The following is a 21,919-nucleotide window of genomic DNA, read 5'->3' as shown; positions in this document are numbered from 1 at the left end:
CCTGCGGATTTTTCAAAAACGGAGCGGAAAAATTTGCACATGAACCGCAACGTGGGCACATAGCCTTAGGGTAATGGTTGGAATTAGAGTTAGGGTTGGAATTAGGGTTAAGATTAAGGTTAGGGGTGTGTTGGGGTTAGGGTCAGGCTTGTGGTTAGGGTTATGGTTGGGATTAGGGGTGTGTTGGAGTTAAGGTTGTGGTTAGGTGTGTGTTGGGGTTAGGGCTGTGATTAGGGTTATGGTTAGGGTTAGTGTTGGAGTTAGAATTGAGGGGTTTCCACTGTTTAGGCACATCAGGGGGTCAAAACGTTAAAAAATTCAAATGGTGCTCCCTCCCTTCCAAGCCCAAACGTGTGCCCAAACAGTGGTTTACCCAAACATATGGAGCACAAGCGCACTCAGGAAAAATTGCACAACAACTGTGGGGGTCTAATTTCTCCTGTTACCCTTGAGAAAATAAAAAATTGGGGTCTAAAAAATTATTTTTGTGGGAAATTTTTTTTTATTTTCACTGCTCTGCGTAAACTTCTGTGAAGCACTTAGGGGTTCAAAGTGCTCAACACACATCTAGAAAAGTTCCATGGGGGGTCTAGTTTCCAAAATGGGGTCAAATGGAGGATTTCTACTGTTTAGGCACATCAGGGGCTCTCCAAACGCGACATGGTGTCCGCTAATGATTGGAGCTAATTTTTCATTCAAAAAGTCAAATGGCGCTCCTTCCCTTCCGAGCCTTGTCGTGCGCCCAAACAGTGGTTTACCCCCACGTGAGGTATCTGTGTACTCAGGAGAAATTGCCCAACAAATTTTAAGATGCATTTTGTCCTGTTGCCCATGTGAAAATGAAAAAAAATTGAAGCTAAAAAAATTTTTGGGTGAAGAAAAAAAGTACTTTTTGATTTTTACGGATCATAGTAACATAGTAACATAGTTAGTAAGGCCGAAAAAAAGACATTTGTCCATTCAGTTCAGCCTATATTCCATCATAATAAATCCCCAGATCTACGTCCTTATACAGAACCTAATAATTGTATGATACAATATTGTTCTGCTCCATGAAGACATCCAGGCCTCTCTTGAACCCCGTGACTGAGTTCGCCATCACCACCTCCTCAGGCAAGCAATTCCAGATTCTCACTGCCCTAACAGTAAAGAATCCTCTTCTATGTTGGTGGAAAAACCTTCTCTCCTCCAGACGCAAAGAATGCCCCCTTGTGCCCATCACCTTCCTTGGTATAAACAGATCCTCAGCGAGATATTTGTATTGTCCCCATATATACTTATACATGGTTATTAGATCGTCCCTCAGTCGTCTTTTTTCTAGACTAAATAATCCTAATTTCGCTAATCTATCTGGGTATTGTAGTTCTCCAATCCCCTTTATTAATTTTGTTGCCCTCCTTTGTACTCTCTCTAGTTCCATTATATCCTTCCTGAGCACCGGTGCCCAAAACTGGACACAGTACTCCATGTGCAGTCTAATAATCTATAACAGTCTAACAGTCTATCAATTTGTGAAGCACCTGGGGGTTCAAAATGCTCACTGTGCATCTAGACAAGTTCCTTGGGGGGAGTGGGGTCAAGTTTCCAAAAAGGGATCACTTGTGGGGGAGCTCGAATCTTTAGGCACACAGAGGCTCTCCAAACACGACATGGTGTCCGCTAAAGATTGGAGCCAATTTTTCATTCAAAAAGTCAAATGGCGCTCCTTCCCTTCCGGGCCTTGCCGTGCGCCCAAACATTGGTTCCCCCCACATATGGGGTTTCAGCGTACTCAGGACAAATTGGACAACAACTTTCGGGGACCAGTTTCTCCTTTTACCCTTCTTGAAATAAAAAAATTGTTGTTAAAAGATCATCTTTGTGACTAAAAAGTTAAATGTTCATTTTTTCCTTCCATGTTCCTTCTGCTGCTGTGAAGCACCTGAAGGGTTAATAAACTTCTTGAATGTGGTTTAGAGCACCTTGAGGGGTGCAGTTTTTAGAATGGTGTCACTTTTGGGTATTTTCAGCCATATAGACCCCTCAAACTGACTTCAAGTGTGAGGCGGTCCCTAAAAAAAAATGGTTTCGTAAATTTTGTTGTAAAAATGAGAAATCGCTGGTCAAATTTTAACCCTTATAACTTCCTAGCAAAAAAAAATGTTGTTTACAAAATTGTGCTGATGTAAAGTAGACATGTGGGAAATGTTATTTATTAACTATTTTGTGTCACATAACTCTCTAGTTTAACAGAATAAAAATAAAAAAATTGAAAATTGCAAAAGTTTCTAAATTTTTGGCAAACTTCCATTTTTTTCACAAATAAACGCAAAAATTATCGACCTAAATTTACCACTAACATGAAGCCCAATATGTCACGAAAAACAATCTCAGAATCGCTAGGATCCGTTGAAGTGTTCCTGAGTTATTACCTCATAAAGGGACACTGGTCAGAATTGCAAAAAATGGCCATGTCATTAAGGTCAAAATAGGCTGGGTCACGAAGGGGTTCAATTGTATTGCCAAACAACAGCCTTCACCTTATATATAATGGTGGGTCTATTTATTAGAACGACTATGGCTGTTTGCTGTACTCTTCTGCTAGACTGGGGACTTATCTATTACCATTTTGAATGTCAATTCACTAAACAATTTTTCTGATGATTAAATAATAGCTACATGCACATAAGGGTCCTGCTTTATCTATAACATACCTGTAACTGTACCTTTCCTATTTCTATTTTACCTGGTATTTTGACCCTATACATGGGTCCAATATGAGGCCTTTACTTCTCCGCTTAGCCCCGGCTTGCCTTTTAGTGTCCTTTTTACCAGTTTTTTCACAATTATATATATTTTTACTTTTATGTGTATAAATTTGTGCGACTATTGGATATCAATAAAGTATTAAACCGTTGAATGTCTACTGGAATAAATAAAGTTTTTCTTTAGTATTAATCCCCATATTTTATATTGCTGAGGAGCACATGTGAGTCCCAGACTTTTATAGTGCTTCGTTAGGAAGTGAGAGCTTCTCCTTTGGGAGGATATTTTTCTTTTAGTCTTCTAACTACCACACCCAGTTGTCTGTTTCCATAGTGGAGTCTTGTCAAGTAGTATGTAATTGCCAGAATGCCAACTGCAGACAAACTGACAGTACATTTAAGGTATAGACCCGATTCAACTCATTGTGCACATTCTAGTCACAGAAATTAAATCGGTATGTGAAAATATAGGGTGTAAGAGTGGTGCCATATTTCTTCCATGCAGTATTCTAAAAGCAGAAAAGTCTGTACTTATAAATCCACAAATAGACTTTACTTCTAAGCAACATTAATTACCAAGCAGCATTAAACCCTTTATCCACATTTGGAGAAATTCTCACATACAGTTGGTACAGAAAGTATTCATACCCCTTTAAATTTTTCACTCTTTGGTTTCATTGCAGCCATTTGGTATATTCTAAAAAGTTATTTTTTTTCTCATTGTACACTCTGCTCCCCATCTAGACTGAAAAAAACAGAAATGTAGTAATTTTTGCAAATTTATTAAAAAAGAAAAACTGATATCACATGGTCATTAAGTTTTCAGTCCCTTTTTTCAGTATTGAGTAGAAGCACCCTTTTTGAGTACAGCCAAGAGTCTTCTTGGGAATGATGCAACAAGGTTTTCACACCTGGATTTGGGGAACGACGGCCATTCTTCCTTGCAGATCCTCTCCAGTTCTGTCAGGTTGGATGGTGATCGTTGGTGGACAGCCATTTTCAGGTCTCTGCAGAGATGCTCAATTGGGTTTAGGTCAGGGCTCTGGCTGGGCCAGTCAAGTATGGTCACAGAGTTGTTCTGAAGCCACTCCTTTGTTATTTTAGCTGCGTGGTCATTTTCTTGTTGGAAGGTGAACCTTTGGCAAATTCTGAGGTCCTGAGCACTCTAGAAGAGGTTTTCATCCAGGATATCTCTGTACTTGACCACATTCATGTTTCCTTCAAAGACAACCAGATGTCCTGTCCCTGAAGCTGAAAAACACCCCCATAACATGAGAAACACCATGTTTCTCTCTTGGGACTGTATTGTGCAGTTGATGAGCAATGCCTGGTTTTCTCCACACATCTACTATATAATTGTCTTAGGGTCACTTCCGTCTTTCTGTCTGTCACAGATATTCATTGGTCGCGGCCTCGGTCTGTCATGGAATCCAAGTCGCTGATTGGTCGTGGCAAAACGCCCCCATTGCCACAACCAATCAGCGACGGGCGCAGTCCGGCGGCAACATGGCTGCTCCATCCTCCCCGCAGTCAGTGCCCGCTCCGTGCTCCCCTCCAGTCAGCGCTCACACAGGGTTAACGGCAGCGCTAATGGACCGCGTTGTGCCGCGGTGTAACGCACTCCATTAACGCTGTGTGACCAACTTTTTCACTATTGAGGCTGCCTATGCAGCCTCAATAGTAAAAAGATCTAATATTAAAAATAATTAAAAAAATAAAAAATCATCATATACTCACATTCTGGTGCCTTTCCCGCTTCTCGCGACGCTCCTGTGTCCAGTCCATGTAAGCGGCAGGTTCTGGTGGCAAAGATGGTATGCGACAAGGACCTGCCATGACGTCACGGTCATGTGACCGCGACGTCCTACGAGAAAGACTTGGCATGACGTCACGGTCATGTGACCGCGATGTCATCACAGGTCCTGCGCCCATACCAACCCTGGGACCGGAAGCACCGCACGCAGGGCCAGGACTTCGACGGAGGGTGAGTATATGTTTATTTTTTATTTTAAGTCTGTATACTACATGACTCTCTGCTGTATACTCCGTCACTGTGCAATATACTATGTGGCTGGGCAATACACTACGTGGCTGGGCAATATACTACGTGGCTGGGCAATATACTACGTAGGTGTGCAATATAGTACGTGGCTGGGCAATATAGTACGAGACTGGGCAATATACTACATGGCTGGCCAATATACTACGTGACTGGGCAATATACTACGTGGCTGGGCAATATACTACGTGGCTGGGCAATATACTACGTGGCTGGGCAATATACTACGTGGCTGGGCAATATACTACGTGGCTGGGCAATATACTACGTAGGTGTGCAATATAGTACGTGGCTGGGCAATATAGTACGAGACTGGGCAATATACTACATGGCTGGCCAATATACTACGTGACTGGGCAATATACTACGTGGCTGGGCAATATACTACGTGGCTGGGCAATATACTACGTGGCTGGGCAATATACTATGTGGCTGGGCAATATACTACGTGGCTGGGCAATATACTACGTGGCTGGGCAATATACTACATGGCTGGGTGTCACGATCACACCGTGACCGTCACCCCTATGTCACGGATCGGGGTGACTTAAGGCCAACAGACGGCTACCACATGTGCAGGGGGGCTCATCTTACTTATCCCTCTACTGCTACAATGTGATGGAAAAAAACACAAGGCTATTGACCTCTTAGTTTACAGCAGGGGCTTATTTTAGTTATCCCACTGCTCTCCAATATAACACGAACTGCAGGGACTTATGTATATCCCGCTTTACAGTTCTGCTTGAACTTGCAGCTCTCTGGCGCCCCCTTACCCTCAGGTCAGATTAGGTACTGCACCTAGGGTAATTAGTCGCCAGAAAGGCTGCCTGCTATGTACTGGCTATTGGGCACTCTGCAGCGAGGCGATATAACTACTCCCACTCATGCAGGAACAATACGGTAATTATCAACGCCGCCATCGCTACAACAACTCCCAAAGGCACAGCACACGGTATGCTGCCACCAGCTTCGATTAAACGGGTCCGAAGCTAACCCAAAACAGTAGCGTAATTCCCATCAGAAGACTTAGGGTACGTTTTAGAGCAGGAAGAACGAAACTAGTATTAAATATTTTACTCCGAAAGATTAAGGCAGTATTTACAAAGGTATATAAAGATGTTACAATATGAGACAATTGAAAATATGTACAAGGGTAATTATAAAAATAACAGGGATTGGGGGCGTGGCTATGGACTGAGAGAGGAAGGACGCATACAGTGAGAGCTCCTAAAAATCCTGCATATATCCTGCATAAAGGACCCCCTTTTTGTGCACTCAATTGCTTCTGCTGGGGTCTCTGGGAGCCTGGAGGCTGCCGACCCCCTGAAAAAAGACCATAGCTGTGGCTGGAGGAAACCGGAGGAGAGGACTTATCTTGCGGAGCGGTGAGCTCCACGTGTAGCGGCGGCCATCTTTCTGGGAAGACGGCCTGCGGGCAGGCGGCGCGAGGCTGTCTGTGGCTGCGGCTGAAGCCCCCCTTGGTCACCGGACGGTACCTTAAACCCGCAGGTGAGAGCTGCGGGATTCGGGCCAGGCGGAGAGACAAAGAAACTCACATTGGCGGCGGCGGCTGTGCGGGCGGCAGCCATTACCGAGGCGCGCGCTCCTGCAGTAGGAGGCGCGGTGCGGCTCATTATCACCGCAGCGTGACTGGGAGGTGAGCACTTAACCTGCTCTGCACATATTACGGGGAATCGTGGTGAGTGCTCTGGAAGATTGAGCCCCACGCTCCCCTATTAACCACGTCCTGGCCGGCTGCACTTTTACTGGGCCTCCCCCCTGCTGCCATCGCTACAAAAAGCTCTCCCTGTAACAGGGGTCTCCGCCATATTGGCAGCCTGTGCCTCCTGACTATACACCAATATACCTCCTGACTATAGGGGTGCCCGGCCGGGTTCATACACAGCCCTGGTGTGATCGTGTGATAAATCTACGGACCTAATTTAATCACCTTGTTGGGCCACACAATTATTAACCATGCATCGTCCAAAGAACACAACTGCAGCTGACAAACTAAAGGAATTCGCTAGAAGTGACACTTCAGATGGTGCAAGATCTCTTAGAAATAGTTCCTCACAAGTTCAGCGTGGGAAAAACCGTCTCTCTGATAGTGTTGATGAGAGCGAGCAAGATGATTTGACTCTTAAGCAAGCATCTGAACAATTAATGCAAGCCATATCTCTAACTAGGACGTCTCTTTCCGAAAAAATAGAGGATGTACATACGGAAGTGGGGCGCCTAAGGCAAGACATGCAAACCATGAAGGGACGCATAACAGAAGTTGAAACAAGGGTATCTCAGGTGGAGGACACTATCAAACCTATGGAGGCCAAACTAGCGAAAGTTGCCGGGTCTATAAATGCCTGGAAACAAAAGGCAGACGATTTGGAAAACAGGATGCGTCGAAACAATATTCGCATTATTGGTCTACCGGAGCACTCAGAAGGCCAACAACCTGAAAAATTCCTGGAAGATTGGCTCAAATCCTCCTTGGGAGACATATTCTCCCCATTATTCTCGGTGGAGAGAGCCCACAGAGTCCCTACAAGATCCCTTCCTCCTGGAGCCCCACCCAGACCGTTCCTGGCACGCATTCTTAATTGTAAGGACAGAGATGCTATTCTGCGATTGGCACGACAAAAGAGTCCCATCAAGTTTAATAGCGCTACAATCTCGATTTTCCCAGACTTCTCCGTTGAACTTCAGAAACAGCGGGCAAAATTTATGGATGTCAAAAAACAACTCAGAGACAGGAGTATCATCTACTCCATGATTTATCCAGCACGTCTCCGGGTGGTCTACAATGGTTCCTCCTTGTTCTTCACTGACCCATCGGAGGCAGAGGACTGGCTGCGATCCCGTGGGAGGTCTAATGCAACAGAACCCTGATAAGTTTCCGACCAACTAATGCTTCTTTTCAAATTTTGAAATTGGGGCTCTCTCTGGGAGCGTTCAAATACCAACAATACCGGACGCTGGAGTCAGCGGGGGTATCCCCAGGTTTATTTGATGATGGGAGCGATAAACAATGCTCCGAGATTGTTCAGTTTTTGTTAAGTTTTCTCTTTTTTTTGTCAAGTTTAACTAGCATTAATAAGCATTTAGGTAAAAGCCGCCTTAGGAGCTGTTATAATTATTTGTGCATAGTCTGTAGATCTATTTCGACCACCATTGTACACCATAGGTCAAGGAATGAATATGGAGTCTAAATTGATATGTATGACCTGGAACATACGGGGTATTAAATCACCCCGGAAGAAAATTAAGGTGTTCTCCCAGATCAGGCGGTATCATCCTCATATTGTGGCCTTGGTAGAAACACATTTAACTAGAGATACAGCCAGAAGTGTACAGAAACCCTGGGTACAGTGGCATGTTCATGCGTTCCACACCAGCTACTCGAGAGGAGTGTCATTGTTGATACATAGAGATGTTCGGTGGGAGGCCAGGACGACTCGGCGGGACACAGAGGGACGTTTTGTTTTTGTTCATGCATTAATTAATTCTCGTGAATATGTTATATTGTGCATTTACAACCCCCCTCCAGCTAATATTTCAATACTTAGAATGGCAATGAGTTTTGCGTTAAATTATCCAGACGCACATGTCATCTGCATGGGTGACTTTAATCTGGTTATGGATAGCTGTCTAGATAGGTTGAGACTGGGAGATGGGTCATCTGGGGAGCCTCAGTCCTTGCTGTCTTCATTGCCCCCGACTCAGCTGGCACTGTTCATAGAAAATAGTGGCTGGGTGGATCTATGGAGGATACGTCACCCTGGGGAAAAAGGATACACCTGCCACTCATCTACTAAGAGTTCCCTGTCCCGTATAGACTATATTTTTGGGTCTGGCGGTTTGGTGCAATGGGTAAGCGGTATAGAGCATGGCAATAGAGGAATCTCAGACCACAGCCCAGTTATTCTCACGCTTACATTTGGGAAACTGACTAATGGTAGAATATGGAAGTTAAACCCCTTTTGGCTTAAACTAATAGACTCAAATGATAGAACAGTTGATCAGTTGAATTGTTATACTCGATCTCACCCAGAACCTCAGGATATTAATTTATTCTGGGACGCCCTTAAGGCGTACCTAAGAGGCTGTTTGTCCTCTACGATTTCTTATGTTAAAAGGGTGACATCGAGAGACGACGATGAGATTGAGCAACGCTTGAAAGATGCTGAGATCGCATATACAGCCAGTCAGACTAACAACAATAAGGTTGAGTGGTTAACCCTGCAAAGATTATATGCCCAGCACCTGGACACTAAATCCAAACGTAAGCTGTTTTTTACGCGACAATCATATTTTGAAATGGGGAATCAGGCGGGGAAATTTTTGGCTTTCCTGGTACGTCAACACAATACGTCTAATATGGTAATACAAATTCGTTCGCCAGGTGGCTCGTTGAACACCACCACCGAGGAAATACTTCAGTGCTTTTATAATTATTATAAGGGGTTGTATGAGTCCAAGAGTGATTTCAGTGTTTCAGATTGTTTAGAATATTTATCCGATATAGAATTCCCTACACTGAATTCCACACAGCAGGCTTTTATGGACGCTGAATTTACCCTAGAGGAAATAGAGCAAGCTATAACGGATATGGCCTCTGGGAAGGCCCCTGGGCCGGATGGCTTCCCGGTCGAATTGTATAGGAAATACCGAGAAATACTAGCTCCACTTTTATTACAAGTATTCAGAGAGATATGGAGAGGGGGATGTCTGCCCGATACTTTTTATGAGGCACATATTATTGTACTCAGAAAAGAGGGGAAGGATCCATTGGAGTGTGGGTCTTATCGCCCCATATCGTTAGTAAACGTAGACTATAAGATCTTTACTAAAATTTTAGCCACTAGGCTGAACTCTATCATACTGGACATTATACACCCGGATCAAACTGGCTTTATGCCTGGTAAGAGTACCTCTATAAATATCAGGCGGGTTCAATCGATAATCCAATACAGTTCTCTACTACCTGATAATAACTGGGCGTTGGCGTCGTTGGACGCAGCTAAGGCGTTTGACTCTCTTGAATGGCCCTTCTTGTCCGCCTGCCTACAGAAATATGGTTTTGGAGCCAAATTCCTGAATTGGATTAATATATTATACATGAAACCAAAGGCCCGTATAATAGTAAATGGTTCCATCTCTGAGCCTTTTTTACTATATAGGGGAACCCGTCAAGGGTGTCCCCTTTCCCCAGCCCTATTCGCCTTAGCAATAGAGGCGTTGGCAATACGTCTTCGATCCTCCCCCGGTATTGAGGGTATAAAAATAGCGGATCGCACTGATACCATTGGTTTATACGCCGATGACATGATAGTATTCATGGATAACACGGAAGAGACGTTACCGAGGGTGATTGTTACCATAGATAGATTTAGTGGGTTCTCAGGCCTATATATTAACTGGGATAAATCTGCCTTATTGCCTCTCTCTCAGACCCCAGCGTCTAATCTCAGTGCCCTTTCCTCATTGCCTATAGTATCTAACTTTAAGTACTTAGGTATATATATGTCTAAATATAGTGGGTCAGACTTACACCTCAATATTTTTCCTCTGCTGGATTACGCTAAACTGAAATTTACATCTTGGAGCAAGATTCCATTGTCTGTAGCAGGTCGTATTAACCTCATTAAAATGATACTGCTCCCTAAATTTAACTATTGTCTTCAACACAGCGCAGTAACTGTACCGAAGTTCTTCTTTACCAATTTAAACTCTCAGGTTGTTTCATTCATATGGGGAAAAAGTAGGCCTAAGCTTAAATTAACCACTCTACAGAGATCTAAGCAGGGGGGAGGAGCGGCATTGCCTGATTTTTTTTTATATTATTTGGCGGGACAGGCGAGGGCACTGAGTAAATGGATGCCTCACAATAACCTCCCTAATTCTGAGAGTCATCTGGTTAGTTCCGTTAGCGCTAAATGTCCATTAGGCCTTTTGGAGTCGGGGAAAATAAGCGCTCCCCGCATGCTACCCATGCTCCGACTGGCACGATCAACCTGGAGGCAGATTAAAAAAGCTATTGGATTTGAAGATATTGTTGCTGAAATGCCTTTATGGGACAATGGTTATTTCCCCATGCTGATGGATCACCCATCTGCAGGTTTTTGGATCTCTTACGGGGTTCTTTCGGTGGGGGATTTATATGATCAAGGGGTCTTTATGTCTTTCGAACAGCTGCAAGCTAAATATGCCTTTCCAAGATCTCAATTTTTCCGTTATTTACAACTTAGAACAGCTATTCAGTCATATACCAGAAATGTGGGAGCAAACCGCAACATCTCATCTTTGCCACTGATAGGCATTCTTAAATCGCAGGGACCTCAGGGTCTTATTTCATCCTTATACACATATCTGTTGTCAATGGGAGCGAACTCGGCTATAGACTTGGTTAAGGGCAAGTGGGAGGGACTTATCCCTGATATGCAGAGTGAGGCGTGGGAGGACGTTCTGGACTCTCCCCTTAAAGTATCCCCGTCAATTAATAACAAGATGACCCAATTATATATAATCCATCAGTCATATTTGACCCCAGTGAGACTTTTTCGGATGGGTCGATACTCGACGTCGGAGTGCCTGCGATGCCACTCTTCGGATGCTGACTTCATACACATGATATGGCAGTGCCCAATTATTTTTCAATATTGGAGAGAGGTGACGTCGTTATTGACCTCACTTTTGTCAGTCCCGGTCCCTCTTGAGCCCTTGGTCTGTCTGTTTGGAGTTTGGGATGCGGAGGTTTGGGAACATTATGTTGGAATTTTTTTACGGGAGGTACTATTTTTGGCACGAAAAATGTTGGCGTTACGATGGATGGGAAGGTCACCCCCTACACTTAGGTCCTGGGTTGAGCTGGTGAACACAACTGTCTCATATGAACGCACACTCTACCAGAATAGGGGTTGCCCGGGCAAATTCAATAAAATCTGGGACAGGTGGAATGCCTCCCATCTTACTTTGTGAATTAACTGATTGATAAAGATACAGTCTATATGATCTCTTGTTCTGCAGATGTTGCGCAATGGAAGTGTAATGTTACTGCTAAAAGGCGGCGTAGTAATAGTTTTGAAGGCTTAGTTTAGTCTAGTTTAGTTTAGTTTGGTTTGATTATAGTTTAGGAACTCTGAATACTGACAGTTCCATGATTTCACGTATATATCTTATTCCATATAAATACAAATGATTAATATATATGTATGCTCTAATGTCTTTTTTCTATCTTGCGAATGTAATCGTGCAAGTCAATCACAAAGACAAACGTTTATACTGTATTTTATTGTGATTAATAAACGAATTTAAAAAAAAAAAATAACAGGGATTAAATAAGGTAAAACTCACATGTTCTCAGTTCATTTCAGGCAAAGCCATGCTGGTAGGCGGAACCCCAAATGTCCCAGTGCATCAGGAGGTCTGGATAGAAACAGCTCCTCAAGTAAAACTCAGACTGAAGGCTGGGTTAAGGGTAGAGACTTTTAAACCCCAGCCTCGAGACATCACTAAAGGGTTGGTTTCCTCGGACCCTCCCATCTCCTCAAACATACCAAATTTAACACAAAGTTTTATAATGCTCGTATCTCGGCTCCAGGACATGCCAGAATCCCAGCACACCCCTCATTCAGCTTATTTTAAAATTGGCTTTCTAATGAAATTTGGGCTAGTTGGGACGTACAGTTCCAGAGAAATCCGTACTTATTTACCTGGTGGAATTAGAGGCTCGGACTTACAGTGGCTGATAGATCCACCGATGGAGGTTAGCTGTTATGGACCTGGTGGTTAGGAGCACCCAGCACGACCTGATAGTTAAACTGACACAGGACAAGCTCTGGGATGTGGGAGCTCTGCTGACGGCAACCCCTAATCCTATCACAACAACTAGAAATAGCCGTGGAGCGTTCCTGACTCTCCCTAGACGCCTCTTCACAGCCTAAGAGCTAGCTAGCCCTAGAGATAGAAAATAAAGCCTATCTTGCCTCAGAGAAATTCCCCAAAGGAAAAGGCAGCCCCCCACATATATTGACTGTGAGTAAAGATGAAAGTCACAAACGCAGAAATGAAACAGGTTTCAGCAAAGGGAGGCCAGACTTACTAAACAGACAGAGGATAGGAAAGGTATCTTTGCGGTCAGCACAAAAAACTACAAAAGACCACGCAGAGTGTGCAAAAAGACCTCCGCACCGACTAACGATGCGGAGATGCCACTCTGCATCCCAGAGCTTCCAGCTAGTAAGGCAAAATCATGATATCCAGCTGGACAAGGCAACAATGAACAAATAATAACTGGCAGAAACTTAGCTTCTGCTGGAGTAGACAGGTCACCAGAAAGATCCAAGAGCGAACTGAACAAATGCAGGAACATTGACAGCTGGCATGGAGTAACGATCTGAGTGGAGTTAAATAGAGCAGCCAACCAAAGGATAAATCACGTCACCTGTGGAAGGAACCTCAGAAGCAGCAGCTCCACTCACAGCCACCAGAGGGAGTCCATGGACAGAACTCGCCGAAGTACCATTCACGATCACAGGAGGGAGTTCGACAACAGAATTCACAACAGTTAGCAATATATACTTCTTTTTCTAGCCCAAATCGGTGGCCCAATATCTTAGGGTACCATCACACAGTGGCATTTTGATCGCTAAGACGGCACGATTTGTGACGTTCCAGCGATATATCCGTGACGTTCCAGCGATCTCTCTGTGTCTGACACGCTCCTGCGATCAGGGACCCCGCTGAGAATCGTACGTCGTAGCAGATCGTTTGAAACTTTCTTTCGTCGTCTAGTGTCCCGCTGTGGCGGCATGATCACATGGTGTAACAAAGGTGTGCACGATATTGTATATGATGTGCGCATAGTAACCAACGGCTTCTACATCGCACATACGTCATGAAATTATCGCTCCAGCGTCGTACATTGCAAAGTGTGACAGCAGTCTACGACGCTGGAGCGATATTGTTACGATGCTGGAGCGTCACGGATTGTGCCGTCGTAGCGATCAAAATGCCACTGTGTGACGGTACCCTTACTATAACCGAACAAAGAACCGCATGTCGTTGAGAAGGATATCAGACCAGTTCTAGCTGGAGAGAGATTTGTGCCGCTACAAGCGCAATAAACCTTACTGGGCTTGGGGGCAGGGCAGAGCATTGAGAAGCAAAGCTTCACTCAAATTCCAGCAAGCAAAGAGAGAAGGGAGGGAGAGGGGGTTTTACAGCTGCCATGTGTTTTCTGGACCATGGTCAGAAGTGCCCAAATCCCTCAGCTAATCTCAGAGTGAAGGGGGGTCAATGCCCACCCTATATGTGCTGGCAAGGGAAAAAAACTTATTATACACATTTTCCTCAAACTGGGCAATATACTACGTGGCTGATCAATATACTACGTGGCTGGGCAATATGCTACGTGGCTGGACAATATACTACGTGGCTGGGCAATATACTACGTGGCTGGGCAATATACTACGTGGCTGGGCAATATACTACGTGGACATGCATATTCTAGAATACCCGATGCGTTAAAATCGGACCACCATCAAGTACCGCTTAGAATTATCACCAAAAAGGTCTATCTTTGTCTCATCAGACCAGAGAATCTTATTTCTCATAGTCTGGGAGTCCTTCATGTGTTTTTTCTTTTACCAAACTCTATGCAGGCTTTCATATGTTATGCACTGAGGAGAGGCTTCCATCGGGACACTCTGCCATAAAGGCCCGACTGGTGGAGGGCTGCAGTGATAGTTGACTTTGTGGAACTTTCTCCCATCTCCCTACTGCATCTCTGGAGCTCAGCCAGTGATGTTGAGGTTCTTTTTTACCTCTCTCACCATCATCTCTTCTCCCACGGTTGCTCAGTTTGGCTGGACGGCCTGGTCTAGGAAGACTTCTCGTGGTCCCAAACTTCTTCCATTTAAGGATTATGGATGCCACTATGCTCTTAGGATCCTTGAGTACTACAGAAATTCTGTTGCAACCTTGGCCAGATCTGTGCCTTGCTACAATTCTGTCTCTGAGCTCCTTGACCAGTTTCTTTGACCTCATGATTCTCATTTGGTCTGACATGCATGCATGTGAGCTGTTAGGTCCTATATAGACAGGTGTGTGCCTTTCCAAATCAAGTCCTATCAGTTTAATTAAAAACAGCTGGACTCCAATCAAGGAGTAGAACCATCTCAAGGAGGATCACAAGAAAATGGACAGCATGTGACTTAAATATGAGTGTCTGAGCAAAGGGTCTGAATACTTGTGACCATGTGATATTTCATTTTTTTCCTTTTTATTAAATTTGCAAACATTTCTACATTTCAGTTTTTTCCACGCAAAATGGGGTGCAGACTGTGCATTAATATGAAAATATGACCTTTTTTTAATCTAGTAAATGGCTGCAATGAAACAGAGTGAAAAATTTAAAGGGGTCTGAATACTTTCCGTACCCACTATATGTAAAGTTGTGAGAAAGTTTTATTCCCTATTCTTTTGCATGTTTGTCACACTTAAATGTTTCAGAACATAAAATGTAATTATTAGACTAAGAACACAAGTAAACACGAAATGCAGTTTTTAAAAGGTCTTTATTATTAGCGGAAAAAGAAATCCAAATTTACAGGACCCCCTGCGAAAAAGTGATTGCCCCTAAACCCAATACTGGTTGAGCCACCCTTAGTAGCAACTGAAATCAAGCATTTGCGATAACTGGCAGAGAGTCTTTTACAACACTCTATAGGAATTTTGGCCCATTAATTTTTGCAGAATTGTTGTAATTCAGACACATTGGAGGGTTTCCGAGCATGAACCACCTTTTTAAAAGGTCATGCCATAGGATCTCACTCCAAAGTCTTAATTTTGTATTTTTTAAGCAATTCAGAGGCTGACTTGCTAGTGTGTTCTGGATTATTGCACTGCTGCCTAACCAAAGTGCGCTTCAGCTTGAGGTCACAAACAGATGGCCTGACATTCTCCTTTGGTATTTTTGGTAGACAGCAGAATACATGGTTCCTTTTACCACAGCAAGTCTTCCAGGTCCTGAAGCAGCAAAAACAGCCCAAGACCATCACACTACCACCACCACCATATTTTACTGTTGGTATGATGTTCCTTTTCTGAAAAGCTGTGTTACTTCTACGCCAGCTATAATGTGACATACACCTTCCAAAAAGTTTAACTTTTGTTTCTTCAGTCCCCAGGAGTATTGTCCCAAAAAGTCTTGGAGATCATCAAGATGTTTTCTGGCAAAATGGAGATGAGCCTTTATGTTTTTATTGCTCAGCAGTGGTTTTCATCTTGGAACTCTGTCAAGCAGGCCATTATTGCCCGTTCTCTTTCTTATGGTAGAGTTATAAGCACTGACCTTAACTGAGGCAACAGAGGCCTACAGTTTTTCGGATGCTGTTGTGGCGTTTTTTTGTGACTTCTTGTATGAGTCGTCACTGTGCTCTTTTTCACACAGGGCCCTGCTCGTTTAGGTTTCTTCTTCCCTTAATAATAATAAAGGCTTTCATATAAACACTGCATTTTATGTTTATTTGGATATCTTTGTCCAATATTTAAATTTGTTTGGTGATCTGAAACATTTAAGTTTGACAAACATGCAAAAGAATAAGAAATCAGGAAGGGGCCAAACACTTTGACACCACAGTATGTTATTTTCCCGATAGGCATGTATGGACCAGGCTAGGGAGTGTCAATAACCATGGCCCCTTACCAGCTGGAGAATACCAGCCCCAAGCGTTCTGCTTTAGCTAGGCTGGTTATTAAAAATAAGGGGGGGGGACTTCACGCCTGATTTTACAATTAGTTAATTAAAATAATTGCTTGGGGACCAGTCTATTTTTGATAACCAGCCAGGCAAAACTGACAGCTGAAGGTTGCAGCCCCCAGTTGTCAGTTTTGCCTGGCAGGTTATCAAAAATACAGGGAAACACGCAGTTTTTTTCATTTACTTATATAGTGCAGGATGAGGCTGATAAATACTCCCATCAGCTGCCGCCTGCTCTCACTGTTCTTAGCGGCAGCAGGTGTAGGCGAATGGGAGTAGTAGTCCCATCAGCCGCAACCTGCTCAAACAGTTATCAGCTGAATACAACTCTCAACATTCTCCCCTGCTCGCACTGCTCGCCGGGCAGAGCAGGGAAGAATGATGAGAGTGGTCTCTTCAGCATCCGGAGTCGGTAACAGAGATAACTGACAAATTCACTTGAATTGGGTATGCATGTGTAAGTGTCTCCAGTATGTGTGAAAACTGTCATTACGTGTACTGGACACACTGACATGTAAAAGATGCCTTAGGTGGTTCAACCATATAGCACAGAAGGGAGGATTTTTTTAACGATCTCCAGACAGAGAAAAATGAAGACACTGGAGAGAAACTAGTTATCACATAGTATAATAGTGACAAATATCTTGTTAAATTTGTGAAAACATCTAGACCCTGTAACATACAAGAAAGATTGTTGCCACAATTGACTCTTTTCTAGTCTCATCAAATGGAAGTGGATAATTATATCTGCAATAAACCATTCTCAGACTAATGCCTCACCTTATTAGACTCTGCAAGCTTGTGAGCAGTATAGTATTCAGCATCAGCTCTTGCTTTTTCCCTGGCAAGAAAAGCGGAGTCTGAAACACAAACAAAAATGGTAGTAAAATATTTAATTTTAGCTAGCAACTTTTAAAAGTTGTATCACCTTCTTAAATGATTACAATTGCAAATTACTTAAAAAAAAAAAAAAAAAGTACCTCTTCAAAAATGGAGGGATTTTCAATTGTGTAGTTTACTGCTTGTTGCTTAGTTTACCAGCCACCTCTGCAGTGCATTAGTGGTGGGTGGTCTCATAGGTAAGCTCCAAAGCTGACGGGATCCAGTTAGGTTCAGTTCCTCTGCGCTCCTCTGATTCTCCTTGAAGAATGGGAGAGCACACAGACCAGCGACGCAACCATGTCACTACTCCGAACTGAAGTTTCGGCGTGAACTGCCTCTTGGCAAGCAGAAAGAGGAGAGGTGCGCTCTTGAAGAAAGACGATTTGACAGCCCTTCAATGTTTAGCCTTTAATAATGTATTTTTGTACTACTTAATGTTAAATTTACAGTTGTTTTTATTAAGGTCCTACATTTCTTGGAATTCACATAAACTGTGAAACATTTTATTAAATGCATCATCACAAATCGATTGTTTGCTTGAAATGTAACATCAACTCATAGGATTGTTGATAAAATAGTCTTATTCCAAGTTAGCTATTACCAGAGACAAGATTTGCAGTTGTGTAATCTTTATGATAGATTAAGTATGGATTAGATAAATAAGACCAATATCACTTGGCACCTGACAGATTCTCTCCTGTGGGTAGATAAATTAGCGAGTAGCTGCCAATTTCTGGAGGAGCAAACTTTGATAATGTATTTCCTCTTTAGCAAATAGGTGCTACATAAAAGATCAATAAGGTCATCTGTAGGTCAATAGATTCAAAGATCTCACATGGCAATGGAAATGCAATATTTCCATGTCATATCGATTATTATCTAATATCAACACCATCCACAGATATAATGATGACTAGGGGACAATCAGTTCTGTGGGTTCAAGTGCAAAGATTTTTTGACCTTGGGAAACCAAATAATGTAATATCAACTCTTATTATGGGTATATCATAATCATGAATGGTGTGTCTAGGATAGTGAAAGTATGCTCGGAAATATGGCGGTCAAATAATTTCACTAGGAGGCTCCTATGGGAAAATATGAAAAGTTAGAATCAAGTCTTTGTCTCTTCTTCCCGTACAAACAATTAAACATCCTTTATCCAACTTTCATAAACATCTTATATAAAGAAACTCATGATCATATCCCAGGAGGACAATGTGTAATGTAGATCTGTACAAAATTCTGCAAAGAGTTCCTCTCTGATCTAATCTCAAGTGCTTTCTTCATTGATCCCTTTTGTTTTATACTATTTTGCTTTTATGCAAGTCTTTCTGTTATTTCAGATTTGTGTAACTTAGTTAAATCACTGTACTCTTTTTGTATACAAAATCTAAAATGTAATACGTTTTTTCCTTAATGCTCTAAATGCCCGCACAACTCTGAAGAGGGAAAGTACAGCTTAGCTATGGTACCCTGTGATTACAAGAAGACTACCGATCAGGTGTTGGGAAACCTGGGTGTTGTGCACCCTAGTATATTACCCAGGGCAGGACTTGCTGGTCTATCAATCAGCAAGTGATGGCAGCAAAAAGTGTGGTGTGGGCAGAAAGTGGGATGCCCTTACCTTACTGTCAGTCCATTGTAATAGGCGAGTCGCTCTGACAATATTTGGCTGCGGAGATATTATTCTTTGGAATGGGATGAAGAGACCCAAAAACAAGGACAACTTCTACATTAATGAGAAGAGAGGAGACCACCTTGTGAAAAAAAAAAAGAAACCACGATACACATGGATTTTTAGTCTTGGAACAGGATGAGAAAAGGAGTGCGGGCACAAGGCAGAACAGTCACGTGTATTAATGAAGAATGAGGTGGCCTGAAATGACATAGGATGACGGTAATAAGGGGCTTCCTGGAAAAAGATCTTGATCTCAGCCCAGGAGACCAGAAATAGAATTGACAGGGTCCAGACTTGACCACAAGAGGGCCAAAATCTGTCTACGGGTCCAACTGAAGGACTGAAAACAGATTGGATTTAATTCTGGATGTCAGTTTGAAAAATTATGTGCTCCAAGGTAGACATACAATATCTGGGAGAGGATCTTGAACTAAACAGACCACTCTTCATGAGCACAGCTGTTTTTAATGGAGATAGTCGGAAGACAAGTTGTCTATTCCAGGAATCTGGACTGCCGAAATCTGAAGACATTCTCCATCCAGTGGAAAATTTGGGAAACTTCTCCCAAGACTGATTTGTTGCGCGTTCAGCCACCATTAAAAAGTATATCAATGTGACGATGTCAGTCTGAATATCAACTGGATGTCCAAATCATCAGTCTTGCCTGTGGAACAGCAACAATTGGAGAAAGGGAGCTAATAGAGGGGCAGCTTCTAAGAAGGTTACCATCGTGTCTAGGAACCTTCTGCAGAAAAGGAGAGGGAAGGGACACATATCTTAAGAATCCACATTCCACCCAGAAGAGTAATGGGTGAAGAATCCTTGCCATGGAGGTGGCAAATTGACTCCATCTAGTGCACCTGTTTCCTGGGGATGCGAAGAGCTTGTTGATGATCAAGTCAAAATTTGAGTGAACAAACTTGGATATCTGCAGACCAAGTTATTGATCAGTGATGGGGCCAATGTGAATGTTGGCCAGTTATGGTAGAACTACTAATCCCTTGGAAGGTAGAAGGACCATTACCACAGCCATAAGATTTTGAACACATAGTGAGCAACAACCACAACTGTGCAACATGAAATGCATGAGAAGGAATCTCTAGTGAAGAGTGATACAGATGTGGAGGTGGGTGTCCTGATATTTCCTGAGGACAGGAACTCGCCAGGCTCTATAGAGGCTATGACTGGGTAGAGAGACAACATGCATAAAGAGAATATGTCACCTGTTACCCTACCTGAGAGCAGCATACTATAGGGGCAGAGACCCCAATTACAACAACGTATTACTTGGTTATCAATTAACCTGCTGCAGATTTGCCAAATATCTGAATATGTAGCCTTGCATAACCCTATCCACAGTACTGAGTATGCCTCCCTCATATCTTGAAAAAGGAAACACAGTTTCTACAAAATGTGTTGCTGCCTAGAGGTTTTTTTTTCGTGCAATATAACTTCAGTGAAAAATTTAGCCTAGAGCTTTTGGCCTGATCAGGAATGCCTTAATTTCGTCCCAGAGTGGAGGTCATAGGAGACTGCCAGGGAAGTGAATGGGGAGATGCCAGGAGCAAAAGTGAGACAAGGGAAACCTGCAGTGGCACACTGCAGGAAAGAAACATATGGGTCTTGTCCTGTAATCCAATCTGCCATCTCCACTCACTGTTGCACCCCACATCCAGGGAGGCAGGCGTGCCAGAGAATGTGGCATAGACCAATTGCTTGTAAAACTAGAGGCTTTAGGAAGCAATTCTATAGCAAGAGTATAACATGCAGATTTTGTTGCAAATTATAGGGGTTTATTGGGTTTAAAAGCCCATGACCAAAGCACAGTTTGCTTTATAAAAAAATAAGTAAAATAAAAAAACCTCTTTGCTTTACCTACTCTATAGGGGTCTAGTACTTGCCATCTGAAGTCAGTTATGTTTCGCAGTGCTTTTGTGACCTTAGTTGTTGTGAATTCTGTGGCAGAGCTCCCTCCTGTGGTCACAAGTGGTACTTCGGCTGATTCTCTCTATGAGCTTCCGTTGGTGGAGGAAAGTGGTACTGCGGCTTCTGAGTTTCCTTCCTCAGGTGTTGTGGTGAAGTCGTTAGGTGCTGCTCTATTTAACTCCACCTAGTGCTTTGATCCTGGCCTCCAGTCAATGTTCTAGTATTGGACTTGCTGCCTCCTGGATCGTTCCTGTGGCCTGCTGCTCTGCATAGCTAAGTTGCTCTTGTGTTATTTTTGTTTGCTGTTTTTTCTGTCCAGCTTGTTTATTTGGTTTTTCTTGCTTGCTGGAAGCTCTGGGACGCAGAGGGTGTACCTCCGTGCCGTTAGTCGGTACGGAGGGTCTTTTTGCCCCCTTTGCGTGGTTGTTTGTAGGGTTTTGTGTTGACCGCAAAGTTACCTTTCCTATCCTCGCTCTGTTCAGAAAGTCGGGCCTCACTTTGCTAAATCTATTTCATCTCTACGTTTGTCTTTTCATCTTAACTCACAGTCATTATATGTGGGGGGCTGCCTTTTCCTTTGGGGTATTTCTCTGAGGCAAGGTAGGCTTATTTTCTATCTTCAGGCTAGCTAGTTTCTCAGGCTGTGCCGAGTTGCATAGGGAGCGTTAGGCGCAATCCACGGCTGCCTCTAGTGTGGTTGGAGAGGATTAGGGATTGCGGTCAGCAGAGTTCCCACGTCTCAGAGCTCGTTCTATGTTTTTGGGTTATTGTCAGGTCACTGTATGTGCTCTGACTTCTATGTCCATTGTGGTACTGAATTACCTAATCATAACAGTACTGGAGGCCAAAAGTACTAATGATTCTCAATA

The 21,919-nt window shown here is 43.2% G+C and overlaps 1 protein-coding gene across 8 annotated transcripts in view; it reads right to left on the bottom strand.

Moving 5' to 3' along the window:
• ERLIN1 (ER lipid raft associated 1) overlaps positions 1–21,919 on the bottom strand; it is a 265,288-nt gene that overhangs the window by 69,090 nt on the left and 174,279 nt on the right. For all 8 annotated transcript variants that reach the window (XM_069753034.1, XM_069753030.1, XM_069753032.1 and 5 more), the window contains one exon: positions 17,345–17,424. In XM_069753034.1, the coding sequence (XP_069609135.1) occupies positions 17,345–17,424 (80 nt within the window). The remainder of the gene's footprint in view (positions 1–17,344; positions 17,425–21,919) is intronic.

Source organism: Ranitomeya imitator, chromosome 2, assembly GCF_032444005.1.
Source record: "Ranitomeya imitator isolate aRanImi1 chromosome 2, aRanImi1.pri, whole genome shotgun sequence".
NCBI lineage: Eukaryota > Metazoa > Chordata > Amphibia > Anura > Dendrobatidae > Ranitomeya > Ranitomeya imitator.
This window is presented reverse-complemented; position numbering and strand designations above follow the sequence as displayed.